The sequence below is a fragment of the Vulpes vulpes genome, chromosome 11, assembly GCF_048418805.1.
Source record: "Vulpes vulpes isolate BD-2025 chromosome 11, VulVul3, whole genome shotgun sequence".
In the NCBI taxonomy this organism is placed as follows: domain Eukaryota; kingdom Metazoa; phylum Chordata; class Mammalia; order Carnivora; family Canidae; genus Vulpes; species Vulpes vulpes.
The window spans coordinates 72,535,586-72,558,773 of NC_132790.1; the positions used below are offsets into that span (position 1 = coordinate 72,535,586).

At 36.1% G+C, this 23,188-nt stretch overlaps 1 protein-coding gene across 3 annotated transcripts in view; it reads left to right on the forward strand.

The window, feature by feature from the left end:
• ZNF385D (zinc finger protein 385D) overlaps nucleotides 1–23,188 on the forward strand; it is an 875,841-nt gene that overhangs the window by 747,230 nt on the left and 105,423 nt on the right. For all 3 annotated transcript variants that reach the window (XM_072726738.1, XM_026006427.2, XM_026006429.2), the window contains one exon: nucleotides 14,005–14,115. In XM_072726738.1, coding sequence (XP_072582839.1) covers nucleotides 14,005–14,115 — 111 coding nt within the window. The remainder of the gene's footprint in view (nucleotides 1–14,004; nucleotides 14,116–23,188) is intronic.

A 23,188-nucleotide genomic window follows, 5' to 3' on the forward strand; every position in this document is an offset into this window, starting at 1 on the left:
TGGGTTCAATATCATTCAGTTTACCAACTCAAAAGGCATGTGTTAAGCCTATGATAATGGGAACCATTCTACTAATTGCTGAGACAAAGAACAAGTGGACCCAACCCTTCCTTGACTTGTTATCTGTTGGGAGAGACAAACAAGTCAAGGGATATCGTTGATGGTACAATAGAGTGTTATGCTGGATAAGTGGGAGGACTTAGCCCATTCGAAGGAGGTCCCAGCTAAGTGTCCTGAAAATTAGAGTTCTGAAAAATGAGTAGGTGTTAGTCAAGAGAAAATAAACTAGAACATGTGGGGAAAGAGTTTTCAAGGCAGAGCAAGTAGAATGTACGAAAGAATTAAAGGTTGATGCTTTGAAAAATGGCTATGCCTTTAATGTGCCTATGTGACTTTATATGTGTTATATTTCTTTTTAAAAGATTTTATTTATTTATTCATGAGAGACACAGAGAGATAGAGAGAAAGAGAGAGAGAGAGAGAGAGAGAGAAAGAGAGGCAGAGACACAGGCAGAGGGAGAAGCAGGCTCCATGCAGGGAGCCCAACGTGGGACTCGATCCCAGGTCTCCAGGATCACACCCTGGGCCAAAGGCAGCGCTAAACCACTGAGCCACCCATGCTGCCCCTATGTGTTATATTTCCTACTTGATTTAAATAAACAGATTTGGGCATGACCTGATTAATGAGATTGATGGGAATAAGTATACTTCTAGTTGAATGAGTTTGTTAAATGAACTCATGTTTGTCCTTTGCTATTTGAAAAAGAAAGAAACTATGAGACTTAATGTGTATCTGCATTCAGCACCCTCATATACCCCACTCAGAACTGTGTCTTGATCTTGGGTGATTGGTATTCCTGTTAAATTCCCTACTGGCCCAAATTTCAGAGAAAGAAGGGTAAAGACATTATCCCTCAACTTATTTTCACTTGGGTATGATCTACTGAGGGATTCACATGTGATATTTACCTTTTGATCTTTTAAAAGAAATAAAAATTATGATAAATATTATAAGAAAACCTATAGTCACTCATAATTTTACATCTGTTAATATTTTGTTGCTTTTGCTGCTAGTTCCATACTGAGAAGAAATGTTCTGGATGTAGCTCTAGTGCTCTGTAGCCACTGTCCCAGTCACATTCTGAGATCCCCAAAAGACAACTGCTGTGAGTTTGGTATGCTCCCTCCCTTCATCTGTGGTTCACACTTAGATACATATGTATGCATCCATAAATCACTTACAGATTGTGTACATGCATGTGCATGTGATTATTGTTAATTTTGTCTTATGGAGTATTTCAAGCATGTATAAAAATAGAATAATATAATGAAAATTCACATAGGCAGCATTTACCTTCAGTAGTTTTCAACTAAGGACCAAGTTGGGGATCCCTGGGTGGCGCAGCGGTTTGGCGCCTGCCTTTGGCCCAGGGCGCGATCCTGGAGACCCGGGATCGAATCCCCCGTCGGGCTCCCGGTGCATGGAGCCTGCTTCTCCCTCTGCCTGTGTCGCTGCCTCTCTCTCTGTGACTATCATGAATAAATAAATAAAAAATCTTAAAAAAAAAAAAAAACTAAGGACCAAGTTTCATTAATATCCCCACTCATCCCTCAAATATTCTCAATTATTTTGAAGTAAATCAGACCCATAATATCATTTCCTCAGTATATATTTTACTGAGTATTTCTAAATGATAATGACTTTTTAAACACATAGCTACACTACAATTATCACAACTGAAAATAAAAAATAATTCCTTATTATAAGCACCCGATTTTACTTCCCCCTGACTATCTTCTAATATTTATTATACAGTTTGTTAGAATCAAGATCCATGTAAGACCCATTGTTTGGAATTGACTGCTATGTCTCTTAAGTATCTTTAAAGTTATAGATCTTATTCCTATTATATTCTAGCTACTGATTTGTTTAAAAAAGGCTGACATAAATTCCTATTGGAATTTATTGATTTTATTAATGTGGAGATTTGTTTTTGTTTTGTTTTTAATATTTTATTTATTTATGATAGACATAGAGAGAGAGAGGCAGAGACACAGGCAGAGGGAGAGGTAGGCTCCATGCCGGGAGCCCGACGTGGGACTCGATCCGGGGGCTCCAGGATCGCACCCTGGGCCAAAGGCAGGCGCTATACCGCTGAGCCACCCAGGGATCCCCTGGAGACTTGTTTTTAATTGAAGTATAGTTGACACATATTATTACATCAGTTTCAGGTGCACAATACAGTGATTCAACAATTATGTGCATTATACCACACTGAGCACCAGAGGTGTGGTCACCATCTGTCATCGTATAGCATTATTACAGTCTTCCCTATGCTGTACTTTTCATCCTCATGACTTATTTATTTTATAACTGGAAGTGTGTACCTCTTAATACCCTTCACTTATTAATTGCCTGGCCTCACTTCCCTCCCTCTGGCAACCACCACTTGGTTCTCTGTATTTATGAATTTGTTTCTGTTTGTTTGTGCATTTCTTTTGTTTTTTAGATTTCATATATAAGTGAAACCATATGGTATTTGTCTTTTCTGTCTGGCTTACTTTTCTTAACATAACACCCTCTAAGTCCATTAGTATTGTTGCAAATGGCAAAATTTCATTGTTTTTTTATGGCCAGTAATATTCCATTATGTGTGTATATGCATGTATGTGTATGCGTGTGTATGTATATATGTATGTATGCATATACAAACCACATCTTCCTTATCCATTTGTCTATTGATAAACACTTAAGTTGCTTCCATACATTGGCTATTATAAATAATGCTACAATAAACATAGGGGTGCATATATCTTTTCAAATTATTGTTTTCATTTTCTTTAGATAAATAGCCAATAGTGGGATTATTGAATCTATGGTATTTCTATTTTTTATTTTTTTGAGGAACCTCCATACTGTTTTCCATAGTAGCTGCACTAATTTACATTCTCACCAACAGTGCACAAGGATTCCCCTTTCTCTATCCATGTAAAGACTTTTACCACTTTGTTTTGTCCCTGTTATTTCCTAAGAATGGGTAATTACATCTAGAGGCTTGACCAGATGCAAGTTTGTTATTTCGAGTATGACTTCCTCACAGGTGGTTTGGTACTTCTTCAAGAGACACCTACTGTCTGGTTGTCTCTTTTTGTTCAACAGCTGTAATTGATGGCCATTTCACAGACACATTACTTTTTTAGAAGGTATAACATGGTGATCTCCTAACCATTCCTTCTTACTTATCTATTGACTATGAATGTGTGATTTTTTTCTTAGTATCTGATGTCATATTATAGATATTCTGATGCATTTTATCTATTGCCAATAAAGAAATATTTGATTAATTCCTTTTAACCTCTGTGTAGTATTCCATTTTATAGCTCTTTGACTATTTACCATTGGCTCTTTAGGTTGTTTTAGTTTTTACTGATAAAAACAAAACTTCAGGGAACTTCCTTGTGAGTTTATCTTGGCAATAAGCTTCTCTAGAGGGTGAATGCTTAGATCTTTTTTTTCCTAAGATTTTATTTATTTATTCATGAGAGGCACAGAGAGAGAGAGAGAGAGAAAATGGCAGAGACACAGGCAGAGGGAGAAGCAGGCTCCCTGCAAGGAGCCTGATGCAGGACTTGATCCTGGACCCTGGGATCATGCCCTGAGCCGAAAGCAGACTCTCAACTGCCAAGCCACCCAGGCATCCCAAGTGTATAGATCGTATGTTCAGTTCATTTTCAGTTTTCCTAGGTGATGCCAAATTTTTCTGTACTTTTCCCAAATCCTTGTCAATACAAAATGTCAATTTTTGCCAACTGTCTCCTTGTTATTTTAAGCTTTACTTTCAGAATAACCAATACATTTTATTTTTTATTGACCATTAAGATATTTTCTTCTACAAATTGCCTTTTACTATGCCTTGAACATTTTGGCTTTGATACATTATCTTGTAGAAATCATAGTGATTTCTAGAGCTCCTCTATGTCGCCAGAGTACATAATCTTTGATTAGATGTTGCAGACATTGTCTTCTCCCTGCCCCCTTTTGTGTGTGTATGTGTATGAAGATATTTATTTTTTCTTTTGCTGATGAAAGAAAAAAATGGCAGTGTTTTTAAGCTGTGAAAATGACAGTGTTAGACTACCTGAATTCAAACCAGAGCTCTAGGACTGCCTAATGTGAAAACCTAACCCAATTAGTTTCATGTCTTTATACCTAAACATTTCATATGTAAAATGGGAATTAAAAAAAATAAGATACTGTTGTATCTTAGACTCAATTTTGCTGTAAACTTCTAACTGCTATAAAAACGTTCAATTTAGAGGTGTCTGGGTGGTTCAATCCATTACGCATCTGCCTTTGGCTCAGGTCATGATGCCAGGGTCCTGGGATGTATCCCTGCATCAAGCTCCATGCCCAGCGGGGAGCCTGCTTCTCTCTCTCCTGCTCCCCCTGCTTATGCTCTCTCTCTCTCTCTCTCTGTCAAATAAATAAAATATTTTAAAGAATAAAGTTTAGTTAGGTTAATTCCTAGGAAGCTTATGGTTTTGGGTGCAACTGTAAGTGGGACTGACCCCTTAAATCCTCTTTCTTGTGTCTCATTATTAGTGTATAGAAATGCATCTGATTTCTGTGCATTGATTTTATATCCTGCCACTTGGCTGAATTCCTATATGAGTTCTAATAATTTGAGGGTTGAGTCATTTGGTTTTTCCACATAGAGTATCATGTCATCTGCAAAGAGTGAGAGTTTGACTTCTTTGCCAATTCAGATGCCTTTTATTTCTTTTTGTTAATTTATTGGTGAGGCTAGGACTTCCAGTAGTACTATGTTGAACAGCAGTAGTGGTAGTGGACATCTCTATCCTGTTCCTGACCTTAGGGGAAAAGCTCTCAGTTTTTCCCCATTGAGAATGTTACTTGCTGTGGGATTTTTGTATATGGCTTTTGTAATATTAATATGATATGATATGATATGATATGATATGATATGATATGATTGGTATGTTCCCCAGATTTCTACTCTGTGAAGAGTTTTAATCAAGAAAGGATGCTGTACTTTGTCAAATGCTTTTTCTATTTTATCTACTGAGAGGATCATATGGTTCTTGTCCTTTCTTTTATTAATGTGGTATATCACATTGATTGATTTTCTGAAGTTGAACCACCTTGTAGCCCAGGAATACATCCCACCTGGTCATGGTGACTAATCCTTTTAATGTACTGTTGGATCCTATTGTCTAGTATCTTGGTGAGAATTTTGCACCCATGTTCATCAGGGATTTGGTCTGTAATTCTCCTTTTTGGTGGGATCTTTGTCTGATTTTGGCATCAACATAATGGTGGCCTCATAGAAAGAGTATGGAAGTTTTCCTCCCATTTCTGTTTTTTGAAACAGCTTCAGAAGAATAGATACTAATTCTTTTTTAAATCACTGGTAGAATTACCCTGGGAAGGCATCCGGTCCTGGACTCTGGTTTGTTGGGAGATTTTTGATGACTGCTTCGATTTCCTTGCTAGTTATGGGTCTGTTCAGATTTTCTGTTTCTTCCTATTTCAGTTTTATTAGTTTATACATCTCTAGGAATGCAACTATTTCTTTCAGATTGTCAAATTAGTTGCTCATGCTATGTTCTTATAATCGTTTGTATTTCTTCGGTGTGGTTGTGATCTCTCCTCTTTCATTCATGATTTTATTTATTTGGGTCTTTTTTCTTTTTGGTAAGTCTGGCCAGGAGTTTATCTTACTAATTCTTTCAAAGAACCAACTATCAGTTTAGTTGATCAATTCTATTGTTCTTTTGGTTTCTATTTCATTGATTTCTGCTCTGATCTTTATTATTTATCTTCTTCTGCTGGTTTTAGGTTTTATTTCTTTAGGCTCCAGCTCCTTTAGGTGTAAAGTTAGGTTGTATATTTGAGACCTTTCATGTTTTTGTGAAAGGCTTGTATTGCTATATACTTGCCTCTTAGGGCCACCTTTGCTGCATCCCAAAGGTTTTGAACAGTTGTGTTTTCATTTTCATTTGTTTCCTTGAATTTTTAAAATTCTTCTTTAGTTTCCTCATTTACCCATTCATTCTTTAGTAGGATGCTCTTTACCCTCCATGTATTTGAGTTCGTTCCAAATTTCCTCATGTGACTGAGTTATAGTTTCAAGGCTTTGTGGTCTGAAAATAGGCAGGAAATGATCCCAATCTTTTGATACCCACTGAAACCTGATTTGTGACCCAGTATGTCATCTATTCTGGAGAATGTTCTATGTACACTTGAAAAGAAAGTGTATTCTGTTGCTTTAGGCTGCAAAACAGGATCATAGAGGAAGAGAGGAAAAAATACAAGACAAACCAGAGAAGGAGACAAACCATAAGAGATTCTTAATCATAGGAAACTAAACAAATTGAGGGTTCCTGGAGGGGAGAGGAGATGGGATATCCAGGGGATGGATATTAAGGATGGCACATGATGTAATGAGTACTAGGTATTATAGAAGACTAATGAATCACTAACGTCTACCTCTGACACCAATAATACATATTAATCAATTGAATTTAAATAAAATTTTTTAAAAATAAAGTTTATTAAAAGGAGAAAACAAAAGTGTCTCCCTTGTAGGGATACTATGAAGACCTAATGAGACATGTAGGCGTTATTAACAGTGCCTCATGTGTCAAAGTGTTTATTTAAAATTAGCTATTTTGGGAACACCTGAGTGGCTCAATTGGTTAAACATCTGTCTCTTGATTTCAGCTCAGCTCATGACTTCAGGGTTGTGATATTGAGCCACACATTGGCTCTGCGCTCAACATTGAGCCTGCTTAAGATTCTCTCCATCTCCTATTCCTCCCCACCTGCTCTTTCTCTCTTTTAAAAAATTAAAAATAAAAAATTAAATTCATTATTTTTTCAAATATAAAGTTTATTATAGTTAAATTTATTTTTTCTTGGATGATCATGGATCACAAGGACCTTTTAAAGCATCTTTCTACTCTTTTTTTGGTTTTCTGCTTCTGGAAAGGAATTGTGATATTTACTATCATTGCTATAAAATAATAATAGAAGAAGCATTTACTTTTATTGAGTGCTTTCTATGTTACAGACACAGTGCTGTGCTCTGTATACACTTTACATAGTTTATTAGTCATAATAACCCAACATGATTATCACTCCACGTAAAGGTAAAGATAGAATTTAGAAAGAGTAAAATAAAACAGCCAGCAACTAGGAGCAGCAACAGTGTAGACTACATCTTAACCATTTGTTATTTCCTACGTGGGGAGAAAAAGGAAGGATTATACTTGCTGTCATATGTTATAGCTGCAAGAACCTGGAACTGGGATATGGATAATTGGTTTGTTGTCCATTTTCTACTACTGATTGAAACATTTCTGGTCTTCAGTGGGCTTGTCAATAGAATGAGAAAGCAAGATATGATCACTCAAGATTCGTTCCAGCTCTAAGAGGCTGTAGTTCTTAATAAAAGTTGCACCCATACAGATGATATTTGCAGTGGTATTTAAAACTGGGACAGCCTAAATATCCAAAAACAGAGAATAAACTAAGTAAATTGTGGTATAATTATTTAATATTAGTATGCCACCATTTAATTGGTAAAGATGAAAGCTGATGTTGAATGAAAGTATTCTTAAGATGTATTTTAAATGAAAAAAGAGAAAATATTCTATATTATGCTTACAACTGTGTAAAAATATGCATTGAAAGATGTGCATAAAGAATTTGGCTATCTTTGTCCTCAGATGTTAGATTTTAGGTAGTCTCTAGAATCTTGGAATTTCCTGAGTGATTAGTAGCTTTGTGAATCATTCCCATGTTGGATCACACCTGAGTTTATGCGAAAGCAATGACTCAGGATGGAGGCCAGTCACCAGAAGGACTGACCATGTGATTAGAGGATTAGGCTTTGGGCAGGTGATATCAGTCAGGACCTCCAGGAAGGGGAAAGGGGCTAGAGTTTGAATTCGTTCACTTTGCCAATGATTCAGTCAGTCATGCATATGTAATGAAGCCCCAATAAAAATTCCAGAGAGCAAGATTTGGGCAAGTTTCTTAGATGTGAGGGTGTTGCAAGGGCCATGCATCCTAATTTCTTGGGGAAGGGACATAGAAGCTCCATGTTCACGATTCTAACAGATCTCACCCTCTGGGACTCTCCATTTGGTTGGTCCTGATTTGTAGCCTTTATGATAAAACTGTAACCACAGATTCAGTGTTTTTTTTGAATCCTGTTAATCATTCTAGCAAGATATCAAACCTGCAGGAGTCATGGTAAGCCCCAAATTTGTAGCCAGTTTGTCAGAAGTGCAGGTGGCTTGGGGACTCCCAAATTTGTGGCTCCGTTCCGGGAGCCATCTAAATTGCTGAAAATGTTCTATATGTTTATCGGGATGGTGATAACCTGGAAGTATGCACAAGGCAGAGACACAGGCAGAGGGAGAAGCCGGCTCCATGCAGAGAGCCTAATGTGGCACTTGATCCCAGGATTCCAGGATCATGCCCTAAGCCAAAAGCAGACGCTCAACCGCTGAGCCACCCAGGCATCCCACAAGTTTTGTTTTTTGTTTTTTTTTTTAAGATTTTATTTATATATTCATGAGAGACAGAGAGAGAGAGAGAGAGAGAGAGAGAGAGAGGCAGAAACCAAGGCAGAGGGAGAAGCAGGCTCCCTGCAGAGAGCCCAATGTGGGGGGTCCTGGCGTTACAGCCTGAGCCAAAGGCAGACACTCAACCCCCGAGCACTGAGCCACCCAGGTGCCCTTAAGTATCACAGGTTAAAAAAGTCAACTAATGATATACTTAAGATGCATACACTTTTTAAATGTAATTTATGCAGCCTTTTAGAAAGTTAAAGAAAAAGGTCAGCATTGCATATGTTTCAAGTGAATAAATTTGTTGCAGGATTGGGAGAATTAGGTTTTTTTATTAATGTTTTCTAATGTATGAATATAAGTCATATAAACTCAAACTTTGCTAATTCATAGTTGATGTAGTAAATCCACCCAGTGTCACCTAATACTACAGAGTCACAAATATCCTGGACAATGGACATCACAAAGCTTGATGGTGGTACCTGAGAGAGATGGGAGCAGAGTGGTGGTTGTGCCTCTTAACTGGCTCTGCTGCTTCGTAGTAGTGTGATAATAGGCAAGGGGCAAGGAGAGTTCTCAGTAAGTTGTCAGGATGGAAATGATGCTTATCAACAAAACAAAACAAAAAAAACACACAGCAAATTCCTCTGAGTAACCTTTAGAATTATTGTTACTGGCCATTGTTACATGGAAATACCAGCTGGAGGAGACAACCTTTATATTTCTGAACTTCTAAGCTTCCTGGCATTTCAGTTTTGTTCTTTGATTTTAAAACTGGAAGCCACAATAATAATAGGAACAGAAAGAGAGGAAGTCTCTTAGAGCAGGAAATGTAAACTCAGGACTAACCCCGCATCCTCAAAAAAAAAAACACCAGTTCATCCTAGAGAAGAGAATCTCAGCTCTGGCTGTCCCTCGTACACTCATTTACAAATCAATTTAACAGAATGCCCAGAGGGGAGGTGAGGGAAAAAGCAAGACATGAGATAGAAATGCAAAGATCCTTAAGCCTGAAATGAAGAAAAACATATTCATTTGGCTTTAAATAAGGCCATAGGCTGAGTTTGAAATTGAATTTTAGACTAGAGTTCGGGTAAGCATATCAATAGGTTCGTGTATCATCCTTCACTTTTTGTTTGTTTGGGGGCTGGATAATGTATTTAGAATATCCCACTTTAGAAATTAGATAAATATGTATTAAAATATCATGTAGATTTTACCATTTAATTTAGTTTTTAATTTCATGCTGCATGAGTTAAGTGAAATGTATCAAAGCTCTTATGGATCTGATTTCTTTGTGTTACATTTTTAGTGTCTTTATTTACTACTGAAAGCTTTACATTTCATTCATATTTTTATGTTGATTATATTCCCGGATCATTATTTTCTAAACTATATGCATTGGGGGCACCCGGGTGGCTCAGTTAGTTAATGTCTGCCTTCAGCTCAGGTCATGATCTCAGAGTCCTGGGATCAAGCCCGGCATCGGGCTCTCTACTTAGCAGAAGGCCTGCTTCTTTCTCTGCCTCTGTCTGCCACTCTACCTACTTGTGCTCTCTTTCTCTCTGTCAAATAAATAAATAAAATCTTAAGAAAAATAAAAAACAACCTCTATGCATTGAACAAGGATGTTAAATTTAGAAACAAAGAAAACAAAAGTTTGGTTATATTATTTTAGAAATTACCTATTAAAAACTTGTTTTTGCTGCAGGTCACCCCAGAAAATTTAATATTTTATTGTGCACTCTGAATGTCTAGGCTGTAGTATCAGGGTTTCCTACAGTTTATTTGACCTAAAAAACCCTTTTCTTGCCTCAACACATTGGCATCTCTTGAGACTGATTTTATGGAGAAACTCCTAATGATACTATGTTTACACACAATAAGATGTCATTGTTTTGACAGATCACACCTATTGTAGGAAAAGTCAACACATGCGACTTTCTTTTTAAACAAAATGTTTGATTATAATGGTAAATAATAGTGTATTTAGACAAAATGATCTAAGTGGCTGTGTGTGTATCCCTATGGTTGATAATAGATGCATGCTACTTTTAGTTACATACCATGTGGTATCATTTAATCAACTATTTAACAATAGAACTGGTTATTATTTAGATTTTGCCCTTTCATGATTCTTTGCTGTAAATGGCTTTACTTATAGATGTATATATGAGAGGTGAATATGATTTATACTCATTAATAAAGGTATTAAGTTTATCATTTTGTTGTATTAGATTTCTAAAATGATAAAGATAATTCTGTTGGTGTAACTATATTTTGTGAAATCCATCTTCGAAATATACTTAAGTGGGGTTTTTTTAAGTATACTGGGAAATAAAATTGTCTCTGAAGAAGAATACACTACTTTGCATTTTGAAATTTGATTTTATAGTCACAGTGATCAGAACATCATTCAATTCAAACAAAAGAATTAAATCTAGAGAATATGCCACATTTGCATTAAGTGTCTAGTTTCAAAACACCTCCTACACAAATTTGGATTGAATGTGGTCACTGCTTTCCCAGTGTTACTGAAAAACCAAAATAATATGCTGCTCACTAATATATGATAAAAATTCAGTACTGTTCATTTTCAGAGAGCATCTTTAATATAATTGTGCAATTTATTTTTATTTTATAATATCATTATAAGAAGTCTTCAGTATTTCTAAAAAGGTTAGAGGCATAATTCACCTTATCCCCAAATAGAAATGGGCCCCATTTATACACTGAACAGATGCAGTAGCATATGATGAAGCAACTACCTCTAAGTCAGAGACCTCTTTCTGCTTTTAATTTTTCTTTAGCTGTTGGCTAAAAGGCAAATTAAATTATCGCCGAGTGTTCTCTCTGATTATTGTTGGAGAAGCATTGTGATAGCACATTTAAACTAGTATAAAAGTGATCTTAGGAAGCAGAATGAAGGCTATTGAAGTAGCCCAGATTCACACATTTGTGTGGCTGTTGGCTTTCTCAAGAACCTCCATTTGGAAGATGCAAATGGAAAAATACATTTTCCATTTTGGGCTCTAAGTAAGTGGGGTGAGATGGCTTTGAAGAAGGTTTGGAAGATTAGCTGGGGTAAGGGTAAGGGACATGAAAGAAAAATATGTAGAGAGAGAAAAGAGCCCTATACTATGCTCTGTGACTTTTCATACTGTTATTCATACATTGACAGTAGTTCTAAGCTAAGAAAGAGAGTGGAATTTTAAATTAGTTTTTAATGTTTGGATTAAGATGCTGAACTGAATTTAGGAATGAGCTTTAGATTGTGTGTTCAGACTTGAAAAGGTAATAGTTTACTGGAAGCAATTCACATGTTCATCAGCTCACAAGTGGATAAACACATTGCTATATCCATACAAAGAAATACTACTCAGCAATAAAAAGGAATAAGCTATTGATAACATGCAACAGCATGGATGAATCTTAAAAGAATTATTCTGAATGAAGGCTGTCAGCACACAAAAAACCCTACATGCTCTATGATTCCTTTTATATGAACTTCAAGAAAGGGACAGAAAGCAGGCTAGTGATTTCAGACTTAGGAGTGGGAGTCAGGTGTTGAGAGGGGTAAGAGGAAACTTTCCCAGGTAAGGGAAATGTTCTGTGTAATAATACTACTGTATGTACTTGCCAGATCCCATCAAATTCTACACCTAACATTCCTAAATTTTATTATATGTAAATTATACCTAAATAAAACTGGTTAACAAGAAAGTATGATATGGCAAAAAAAAAAAAAAAAAAAAAGGATGATAGAATTCACTAGTAAGGAGAAAGGGGATCCTAGAATTTATTAATACCTGGAAATGACTGGAAAAATCATGGGATAGCTGAGTTTCCTCCAGAATCTGGGAAAGGATTAACATCAAATAAAAAATGTAAAGTAATGATGGAAGATAAAAATGATTACACCTGTGAGTTCTTCTTGATCATCATAACTATTTAATATTTAAACCACCTAGCCTGGTGCTTAGCACATAGAAGACACTTAATAAATGCTGAGTGCTATTATTTTTATTGTACATTAGGAGTGCCTAGACAGCCTAATAGAATTGTGGCTATCTAGACAAAAGCTTCCTCCTACCTACCTATGAAGACAACCTATGAGTTAACTCATTCTGATAATTTGAAATACACAAAATGAGATGGAATTTATCAACGACTTGCTTAGGATAATTAAGAACTACAGTGTATCAGAGAAACTGACTATTAGAACATCATTTCACAGATACATTCTTAGCTTTTTTGTATGTGTCAAATCATTTCTAAGCTATCTGAACCCATTGTGAGGACTTTCAGAAGAACTTTCTATCTGATGAGAGTTGAAAGTTCTAGTTTGCAGGTATTCAGTGGAAGTCATAGCCATATGTGTAACATTTGATTTATTTTTAAATGTTTCTTGGCCATCTAAGAAATTAGTAGTGTGACAACAATGATTATGGGAGTATGAGACTCAAGTTAACTCTGATCCTCATATGTGCCGTAACAGAGAAAATATAATAGCCAACATTTATTGATTGTTTAATGTGCTTAGCACTGACTGTGCTAATTACACAAATTATCACTTTTGAACCCTATCACCACCTTAGGAGACACAGATAAGCAAAGGGGTTGCACTAATATTAAGAAGCAGATCAAAATTTTTATCTGACTCCAACAGTTGAAAACCACTGATGTGGATGGTAGGACAAAGCCAACAAATTTTATCAGAGCCAGATTGCTGACATTATGTCTTTGGTGTCGCTTGACCTATCCTGGGAATATGGGATGGAGAGAGATAACTGCCCTGATCCAGACTCTCTGAACCTCAAATAGTAAGTCCATAGGATAGCAGTCTACATCAAATGGTCAAGAGATGGTTTTTGAATGAATAGATAACTCCATACATTCAAATTCTTAGAAAATAGGATTTGTACACTATATTTTAACATAGAAGAGATACCAAACATAGCATAAGGTTAATGTTGGATTATGGTGCATAATTTATTTTCAGAACTGCTCATCTGACCAAGTCTATTTACAAGTCCATTTGGGGGCAATGGCATACATACTTCTGTTTGAGATTGCTGGCATTTGGAATAATTTGAGTTTTGATAAACCTTTAATTATATTTTAGGATTATCAAACTGAGACAATTGTTGATCGTAAATGAGAAAAACAGTTAGCATGCAAACTCTAATGGGTACATTTATCATTTTCTTATCATACTGAGCTTTGAGCTTATTGTCTATTTTCCAAGAAAGTAGAAATGCTGTTTCTTAGAATAAAAATGTTTTTTTATAATGTGAGCAGTAGATTCAAGCTGTACAGATTGGCTCTTTAATGAAATAGGCAACATTCCAATGGAACTGACAAGCTTTATTTCTATTTGTTGTATTTTCTTTCTCATTACAGATGGACCCGATTCAGAAAGCTGTAATAAATCATACATTCGGGGTTCCTCTTCCTCATCGAAGAAAGCAAATCATATCATGCAACATTTGCCAGTTGAGATTTAATTCAGATGTAAGTTTACCATTTAGTATTCACTGAAAAAAATGTATTATGCTGTTCTAATCTTGCAGAAGAGATTTCTTCAACATTTTTCTCCAATAACTGAGCATGTCAAAATTCAAAGATAACATTTTAACTCCTTATGTCCTTTAAATTCGGAGTTTATTATATTATTTTGGGGGGTTTACTCTGGAAACATCATACATTAATAATATTTTATCCTTGCAGTTTAAAGGTATGTTTTTAGTCTCTTAGGAATACTAAATTTAGCTAATACACTTTCCCTTTGGGGAATAGTCAAATAGCCTTTTAATAAATTATACCTTTGATATAAGATAATTCCCAAATTATATTTCAAGGCCAACATCTTGCTTTGTAATTTTTTTATCTGCCTTGGTGGTCCCCAATTCCAAATCAGCCCATTGTGTTCTTAATGATATTTGTGTTAGAGCTCTCAAGTTATTATCCTAGAAGTATTAGCATTTTAATAGGGAGTCCTAAAGGCCTCAAAGCACTGGAGCCCTTGATGAATAAAACTTAAGTGGAGAACTTGACAGAAATGAGACATTTATGGACCTGACCAGTGCTTTGCAAAGTATTCACAGAGAGCTATTCATATCTTCCATACCTTTTCTAGGGATCAGAAAATCTCTGGTTTCATCACAATGAAGCTAATTGGCTCATGGCCAATGTGAAAATTACTGCCTGCCTTCCCCAACCTCCTTGGTGTGGAGTTGGTCCTGAGAGATACAGAAAAGAGAAGGGATGTTGGTTTGGAAGGACTAGGAATAGAATACCTGTTGATACTTTAGGAAAACAGAGGACCCCAGCCTGTCAAAGTGGCTCCTGCACAGTGCCATTATCTTACAAGGTGATCTGTAGTGTGGAGATGACCAAAATGATCTGGATTTTGGAGAATGTTAGGCCTTCCAGTATTTAATCTTTCTAGGCAAGTAAGTCCTTTAGGTTCTCTGATAATGAGAAGAGCATGTGAGATAATCATGCAGAGAAAGCAGATGTGACAGAAATAAAGTATCTTTTTTTCTTCTATCAGAACATCTTATTTTGCATAAGGATTGCTACTGTCTTATGAACTCCTACCTACTAGTATGATCATCAGATAGTTGTATACCATTTCTTTTGTTGGCTTAAAAAAAGAATAGATTGCCTGCATAGACTCTAAATGGTATTTGTTGATATAAAAAAAGAATACACTAAACATGTGGCATTTTATTGAAAGAGAGGTTTTTGGTTTTTTGTTTTGTTTTGTTGTTTGTTTTTAAATACTGAGTGCTTTGAATTGATTTGAATTTTAAGAAATTTGCCATAGTTTAATTTATTAACAAAAAAAATCTTTTCAACTGAAAAATATCATATAATAATCTCTTCCAGCTGTTGTAAAAAAGAGGCGGTCCTCTCAACATGTAAATTTGAGTTCTGAACTCAATAGTTGCAATTTGGTCATTTCTAAACATTTAGTGAATAATCATATAGTTCTGTAATTATTATTTAAAGTGATTCTTTCTTGATTTCATTCCTTCTTAAATGGTATTGATATTTCACTTTGGAACTGATCAGATAATGATGCAAAAGTCTCCCAGGAGCCATGTTGAGAGCTTCTTACAAATAATGGGGGCTATTTCAATATTTCCTCCTGCCAGCAATTTCACTGTCAATATTTTCCTCTGTGTTAATTTCACTTCCTGTAAACTGGGAATCAAAAAGAGACTTCAAGCTCATTGAACCCAATCTCCCACTAAATTTATGAAAACCGTCTGCCACATCCAGGCTAAATCCTTGGTTGGTTATCTCCAGGTCACCACTTCAAGACAGTTGTTCCTTTTTTTTAAATGTTTCTAATTCTGTAGATTGGTATCAAAGTCATGTTTAAGGTATTTAGAATTATTACCAGGTATACATTAAAGAGCATTTACATATTTTATAAAATGTATTCTTGTTTTATTTCCTTGATAGAAGAGAATAGCAATTTATATTGCTAATGAAGTTTCAAGTTGATATAGAAATCAATATGTATTCATCAGGGACCATTGCTTCTCATTCTTATAATTTCACTTTCAGGTGTGTCTGGCATGTGGCACATGGAAAATAGCTGAGGTATTTGGAGAATTTAGACTAATTGGTCTGGATCATAAGTATGCAACTGCACACTTGACCATTCACTAGATGCTTACTGCCTTAATCTTCTATTGCTGCTGTAATAAATCATGTAAACTTAATGGTTTAAAACAACATAAATGTATTATCTTATAGTTCTGGAGGTGAGAAGTAAAAAATGGGTATCACTCACTAAAATCACAGTGTTGGCGGGGTAAGGTTCCTTCTGGCAGCTCCAGGGGGGAATTCAGTTCCTTGCCTTTCTTGTCCAGCTTCTTGAGGCTTCCCTTTTGTTCATGACTCCCTTCCATCTTTAGAGCAAGCAATGGCTAGTTGAATCCTTCTCACATTGAATGATTCTGACCCTCACTGGTCTGCCTCCCTCTTCCACTTTTCACAACCCTTATGATCACAGTGAATTCATCTGGATGATCCAGGATAATTTCTCTACTTTAAAATCAGGTGATTAGCAACCACCTAACTCCATCTGCTAATTTAATCCCCCTTTGTCATATAATGTAACATATTCATAGTTTCCAGGAATTAATTCTTAAATATCATTTTTTTTCTCCCTACCACAGGTAGTCATTTGGATGTTTGGCTTAGATTTGAATCGAATTCTATGACGAATTAAATTTATCAGATAATTACCCAGTATAGCTTCATTCCTCTCTATATAAATTGGACATATGTGAATTCATTGCTTTTACATTTTTATCTTGAAACTTGAATGTAAATTCACTATGCAGTCCTAATTTTTTAAATTGCGGTTTAAAGAAAATAGGAAATCCCAATGTTATTGAGTTTACAAATCACATAGCAACATTTTACCATGAGTTACAAACAAAATATAATTATCGTGAAGTTGAAGTACAGGAGCAGAAACTCCTTTAGAGACTTAAAGAAAAGTCTCTATAGTATTATCATGTCAATAAGGGGAACTAATGTGCTGGAAATATGAGATTTGTTTACTATTGACTGGTCATGTTCATGAATATTATTTTTATAAAATATTTAATAGTAAGTGCCAAGATCAATTGGATTTATCACCCCTTCATCCACATATAATAAAATAATCTTCACACTAAGAGAAAATACAAATATTTTCCAGATAGATACATATAGATATATCTCATATTTGACCATTTTAATGCCAAGAAAAAGTTTTATAATCCCAAACAACTGCATCTACTCCCTCCAGGTAAATCTGGAATTTATCTGCCTATTTCCATTCTTAAACCTAAAATTATTCTGGAAAAGTAACACTGTAATTCATGTGTATCCTTAGTTGCATCCTCAATCACATAGGAAAGTATTTTTGCCTTATGAACCTTTTTACATTTCAAAGCTTCTTCCCCTTCCAATGAAAATAATAGCTTATAGTTCTTTTCATCTTTGCATCATGAAAATTCAATTTTCTTTCCCTCTATGCTTTTATTTATTTATTAACCCTTCATATTATAATCTGTGTAGTTTGGTGTTATGTGATACCTGTTTCCTGTATAGTACATTTTCTATTTTGGGCCCCACAGAAATCTTTTTAAATGCATATTATACTATATTTTTATTTAAATGAGATTGCTTTCTCCTGATACAGTCTTTTTCTTTGAAAAAAAAAAAACTTAAAAAACTTTTCTTGACATTTACATGAAACACAGATAGGGGTTATGTAAAACGTTCCCAATTAATTACCAAAAGTTTATAATTTGTCCAGTTATTTTATCAGCATCTTGAAATAAGTATAAATTACCATTGGCTTGGGCAAGTTAAGTGTGCCTTTGAAAGACAGCTTATTTCAGGATCAGCATGGATATAAGATTATTGAGATATCAAATGATTTCTTGATGACTGTTTATAGAGTGGAAAGTAAGATCTCAGGCCCCAAACTAAAAATTACTAAGTTGTTGCATCAAAGAATCACTATGATTAACCTAACAATAGTATTTCATGTTAGAGACAGAAGAACATTTTTGCTAATTTCTCATGTGGAAACTGTGATACAGAGAATGTGGGAGACATACAAGGCTACCTGGCCAGTCACTGGTCATGCAGGTTCAGTGTCTACTCTTATCCAGTTACTGCTCTGTCTGGCCCAGGCAAAGTAGAAAGTCCATCAAAGGCTCCAGCCAATCCTACAGTAATGGTGTGGCTAGAGATCTGTGAGTTCCCAGAGAGGGGGCCTGGGGGCCCCTTCCCTCACGAATCTAACTGAATATGTCAGCTGCTGTCGAAAGTCATCTACAACTTGGGTGAGGCCTTGCCCTCCAGTGCTTGTGAGTACTTTCAAATGGCATCATCCATATTCAGTCACACAACTTATCATAAACATGGTGAACACTTAAGTAAAAATGCAAATTACCAAGTGATAATATAGAAGCAACATGTCCTTTATGACTCAGAACTATCAAGCATCAATTACCTCAAGGTGCTCTTTTGTAAAACAAAAGGGAAAACCACCTTATTAGAAGGTCCATTGCTTGAAGCCCTTAGGCCCCTCCAAAGGGGATCCTTGGGACTATCATCAATATAACTGATATATTTCCCAATGGTATTATAAAATAGAAATCATTATTGTTTTTCTACAATTTAGAACCCACGAATGTAGTAAAATTAAGCAATATGTTTGAATTTAATTTATATCTCTGGGTTAACCTCTGTAACCAAATGAAGCAAGATAGTGCTGAAGTTGCTAAAAGGAACATTTTTTCCTACCAAATAACCAAATTAGATAATTATACTTTTGTATCATCACAACCTAAGATATTTCTTTTAAATACTTAAATCTGCATTATTTGTGCGTGTTGATATTAAAAGGAAATACTACTCAGAGGGAGAGAAAAAAACTGATCGTGGTTGTACTGAAGTTAAGAACTATTCTTATTTCTTTCCAATTTTATTTTCCAAATTTCCTGTATAATAATGCTTAAATTTTATAAAATAAAAAGGAATTGTTGCATCTACTACCCTACTGAGGCTTAAAAAAAACACACACACACATATTTTATCCTGAATTATAAATTGCTTTTTGGAGTCCTCATTTGCAGTTTTCTAAACATTTCCTGCCTCTTTCTGACAGTATCTGCAGCCTCAAAACATGCCCAGGAGAGTTAATAGATACAGTTGCCTTATTCTGATTTCAATATTTTATTGCATATCCTACAGTAAGGGTTAATAAAAATCTGTTCATGGGGATGTACACCTAACCCCAAATCTGAAAACAGCATCTAAGGAAGCTGAGTGTAATGGTAGGAAAATCATTGGATCAGGATTTAGACAACCTCTTGTCTAGATCTGCCACTTTTTTTGATTGGCCGTATGTCTTGGGGCTCTTTGTTGAATTTACGGTTTCCATAATCACCTTATTTAAAATGAAAAGCCAGGGATGCCTGGGCGGCTCAGATGGTTGAGAATCTGCCTTAAGCTCAGGTCGTGAACCCGGAGTCCTGAGATCAAGCCTGAGTCTAGTCTTAGTCCAGCTCCCTGCTCAGCAGGAAGCCTACTTCTCCCTATCCCTCTTCTTCTGCCTCTCCCCCCAGCTCATGCGTGCTCTCTCTTGCTCTCTCTCTCTTTTTCTCCCTCAAAGGAATAAATAAATAAAATATTTTTAAAAAAATTTTAAAAATAAAATGAATAGCCATTCCTTATAGCCATGTTCTAAGGATTATAAAATAGAACACACAGGCAATTGGGTTGTAAACCGTATAGCAAATGAAATGGAAAGGTCATTTTTATGTTATGGAACAAATAATGGGGTTATCATTGTTTTATTCTCTGAATGCTAAATTACTTCTTCAGAAATATTGAAGCTGGAAAATATCTATCTTTCAGAAAAGTGCTTAAAGGGATCTACACTGCTGAAAGTGCCTGTGTTTAGTGTATTTCTGTGTTGATTTGAGGTTCTCACTCCTCATAAATCTTTACCTTTTACCTTTTAAAAACTGCAGGGTCAACTTGTCCCTGGCAGAGCTGGATTTCTTAGAAACTCTCCATCTCTCTAAGCCTGTTGCCACTGCTGCTAAGTCCCAGAGGATTTTCTGAGGGAAAATCCCAGTTAGAAATTGAAAAAATTTAATTTCTGAAGGAAAATCCCAGTTAGAAATTAAATTTTAGGCAGCTTTGAAACATCTCTTTCATAAGAGAGTGTCTCCTGTTTGTCTTCAAGATTCACAGAGCTATTTAGAGCTTTGGCCTGCGCACTCTGGCCTTCCCACTTAGTGCTTTTTCTTCTTCAAAAGCATTTCTATGACAGGGCCATTCAGCTTGTGTACAAAGAGGCATGTCTGGGGCCTAATGGGGTTTAGTTGCAGTCATGTCACCCTTGTGTGAGGAGCGAGGTTTGAGGCATGTGGTGATGGGACTATAGGTTTGGATGTATTTGAAGCAAGTGCCTGGCACATCCCTTTTGGAGGGCTCATGCTCTGAGTGTGCATTTGGGCCCCATTTCATCTCTCAGCCTCACACCCATCTACTTCCTTAATGGAGCCTACAGCTCTGTCAGGAATTCTCAGAAACAAAACTTGGAACAGAAGGACTAGGCAAGAAATATTGAGTCTGGCTGTTCGAGATTTCAGGAGAAAATGAGCCAGTTAAGAGCACAGGAACCTATTTAAGCATCGTGCTTCTTTGGCAGGCTTTTAAAAATAAAACTTCAACATTGGGATATTTTGGGACTCTCTGAATCAGGCTTTGATAGTCCAGAGTTTCATCTGTGGATGGAATGAAGGGTAAGGGACTGAGAAAAGAGAACTCTTTGTAAAAGAGTCTTTCTCTGTGCTTTTTTTTCTCTATAAACAAAGAGAAACATAATAATAAAATTCACTTTTCTATCAGATTCTCTTAGACATAGAAAATTTTACCATCTTCTCTAGAAAGAGAAGTTGATGTAAGATATCATGAGTAGATGTGTTATATAACTTCTGGAAATCAGAATGATATTTGTTATTTCTATGGACTACCTCAGAGAACTGTTGTGTTTTAGGACTTAGTTATATCTAAGAAGTCATTCTCTCCATTTTAGAGATTGTAGAGATGGAAAAACCAAAGGTGAGCATCTCAGCTGACTTATCCAAGGTCACTAAGCTGTTGAAACAGCTGAAACAGGGCTCTTAAGTTCCAGCATAGGGCTTTTATTTGTCATATCAGGTGACATGCCCTAAGAGAAATTTATTTTGAGCTTTGCATTGGCATCAGCTGACAGTTTTCAGCTAAGACAATTGGTCACTTGAGTTCTACACACAATACGGAGGTTAATCAAGGTGGATATGCTCATTACTAAACTTCTAGAAGTACAAATTGCTGGAGTGTAGAAATACTTTTCAAAATTGAGAACCACTTAAAGGACAATATGATCATACTAAGTGTTGAAGAGGGGAGGAGAGAATCTGTGCTGAGAGTGTGTTTCATCCAACACCTATTGAAAGCAGAGTTTCCAGAAGAGTAGGCAAAGCATGGAAGGACACAATGAAAGGAAGGTAGAATGTGGTGAAGCAAGAAGTCTGTGTGTGTGTGTGTGTGTGTGTGTGTGTGTGTGTGTGTGTTTAAGATTTATTTATTTGGGGATGCCTGGGTGGCTCAGTGGTTGAGCATCTGCCTTCAGCTCAGGTTATGATCCCAGGGTCTTGGGATTGAGTCCCACATCGGGCTCCCTGCTTGCTTCTCCCTCTGCTTGTGTCTCTGTTTCTCTCTCTCTCTGTGGCTCTCATGAATAAATAAGCAAAATCTTTTTAAAAAATAAATACGATTTATTTATTGGAGAGAGAGAGAAAAAAGCACATGCAGTGGTGAGAATGGGGTGGGGGAGGGTGGGGAGGGCCAGAGAGAGAAGTAGACTCTCCACCTGAGCATAAAGTCTTAGGTAGGTCTGGATCTCAGGACACCTGAGATCACAATTTGAGCCTAAACCAAGAGTTGGATGCTTAACTGACAGTGATACCCAGGTGCCCTTCACTTGCCCTTTTTGTTATATGTCATATAGTTTATTCAGCATTTAATAAACCATAAGTTTTGCCATGGCCATGAAAACTAGGACAGTAGAAGAATTTGTTCCTGGGCAGAGGAGCAAAGGAATTTAAGAAAAAGATAATTCATGTTAGTATCTATTCTTTTGTCATTTTGGATTTTGTGTCCCTTTGTATCCTGGCTTTCCTAGCTCTTGCTATGTGTTGTCTCTTTTGTTGAGTCCTAATATCTGTATAATTAACTAGAGTCATTTTACCTTTTCCAAGGGTTCACATGGCCAAAGATTATAGATGAAATGAACATACCCATTCAATTTACCTCCTTCACACTAAAAGTTTCTTGTGATGACTAGTTTAAGACTGGCTATTTGGTTTTATTGCGAGTTTTAGGAGATTGAAATTGTACCAGGCATGCTATAAATTGCACACTGCGTTGGATTATGTTGCTAGAATTTCTTCGAAGACATTAGAACCAGAAGTTGAGAAAATGGATGTATTCCTTCATACTCTAGATCTCTGTATGATCTGTTTTAGAACACCGTAGTACACCAAACATTCTGGCCCAGATTCACCTTTTTCAAGCCTGCCAAACCTCATTTTAAATGCAAAATACTGCCTCTGGGATCTGTTGTCTCAGTCCAAATCTATGTTTTGATGTTAATTGAATGTGATAGTGCTAAAGGTTGCAGTCATTTGGGGAGTTTATTCCTTGTGAGGAGGGAGCTGAGGAGGGCAAATGGAGGCATGGTGTGCTATGAAAGTTTAATTTTCTGTGTCCATGTGTGATTTTCAGTAATACTTTGAGAAGCAGAGAGATAACTTTTAAGAATTGCACAGGTAACACTGAGTGTATGTGGTTTACTTTTTATTGGGCCTAAATGAGCCTTTAAATTCCTTACATAGGAAATCTGTTGAGGTCCAGGTATGGCAAATTTATTCTTATCAGGTTTATCGGAATATCAGATCCCTCTGTATAACTTACACCTTCTCATAGACGCCTTTATAAATAAGGT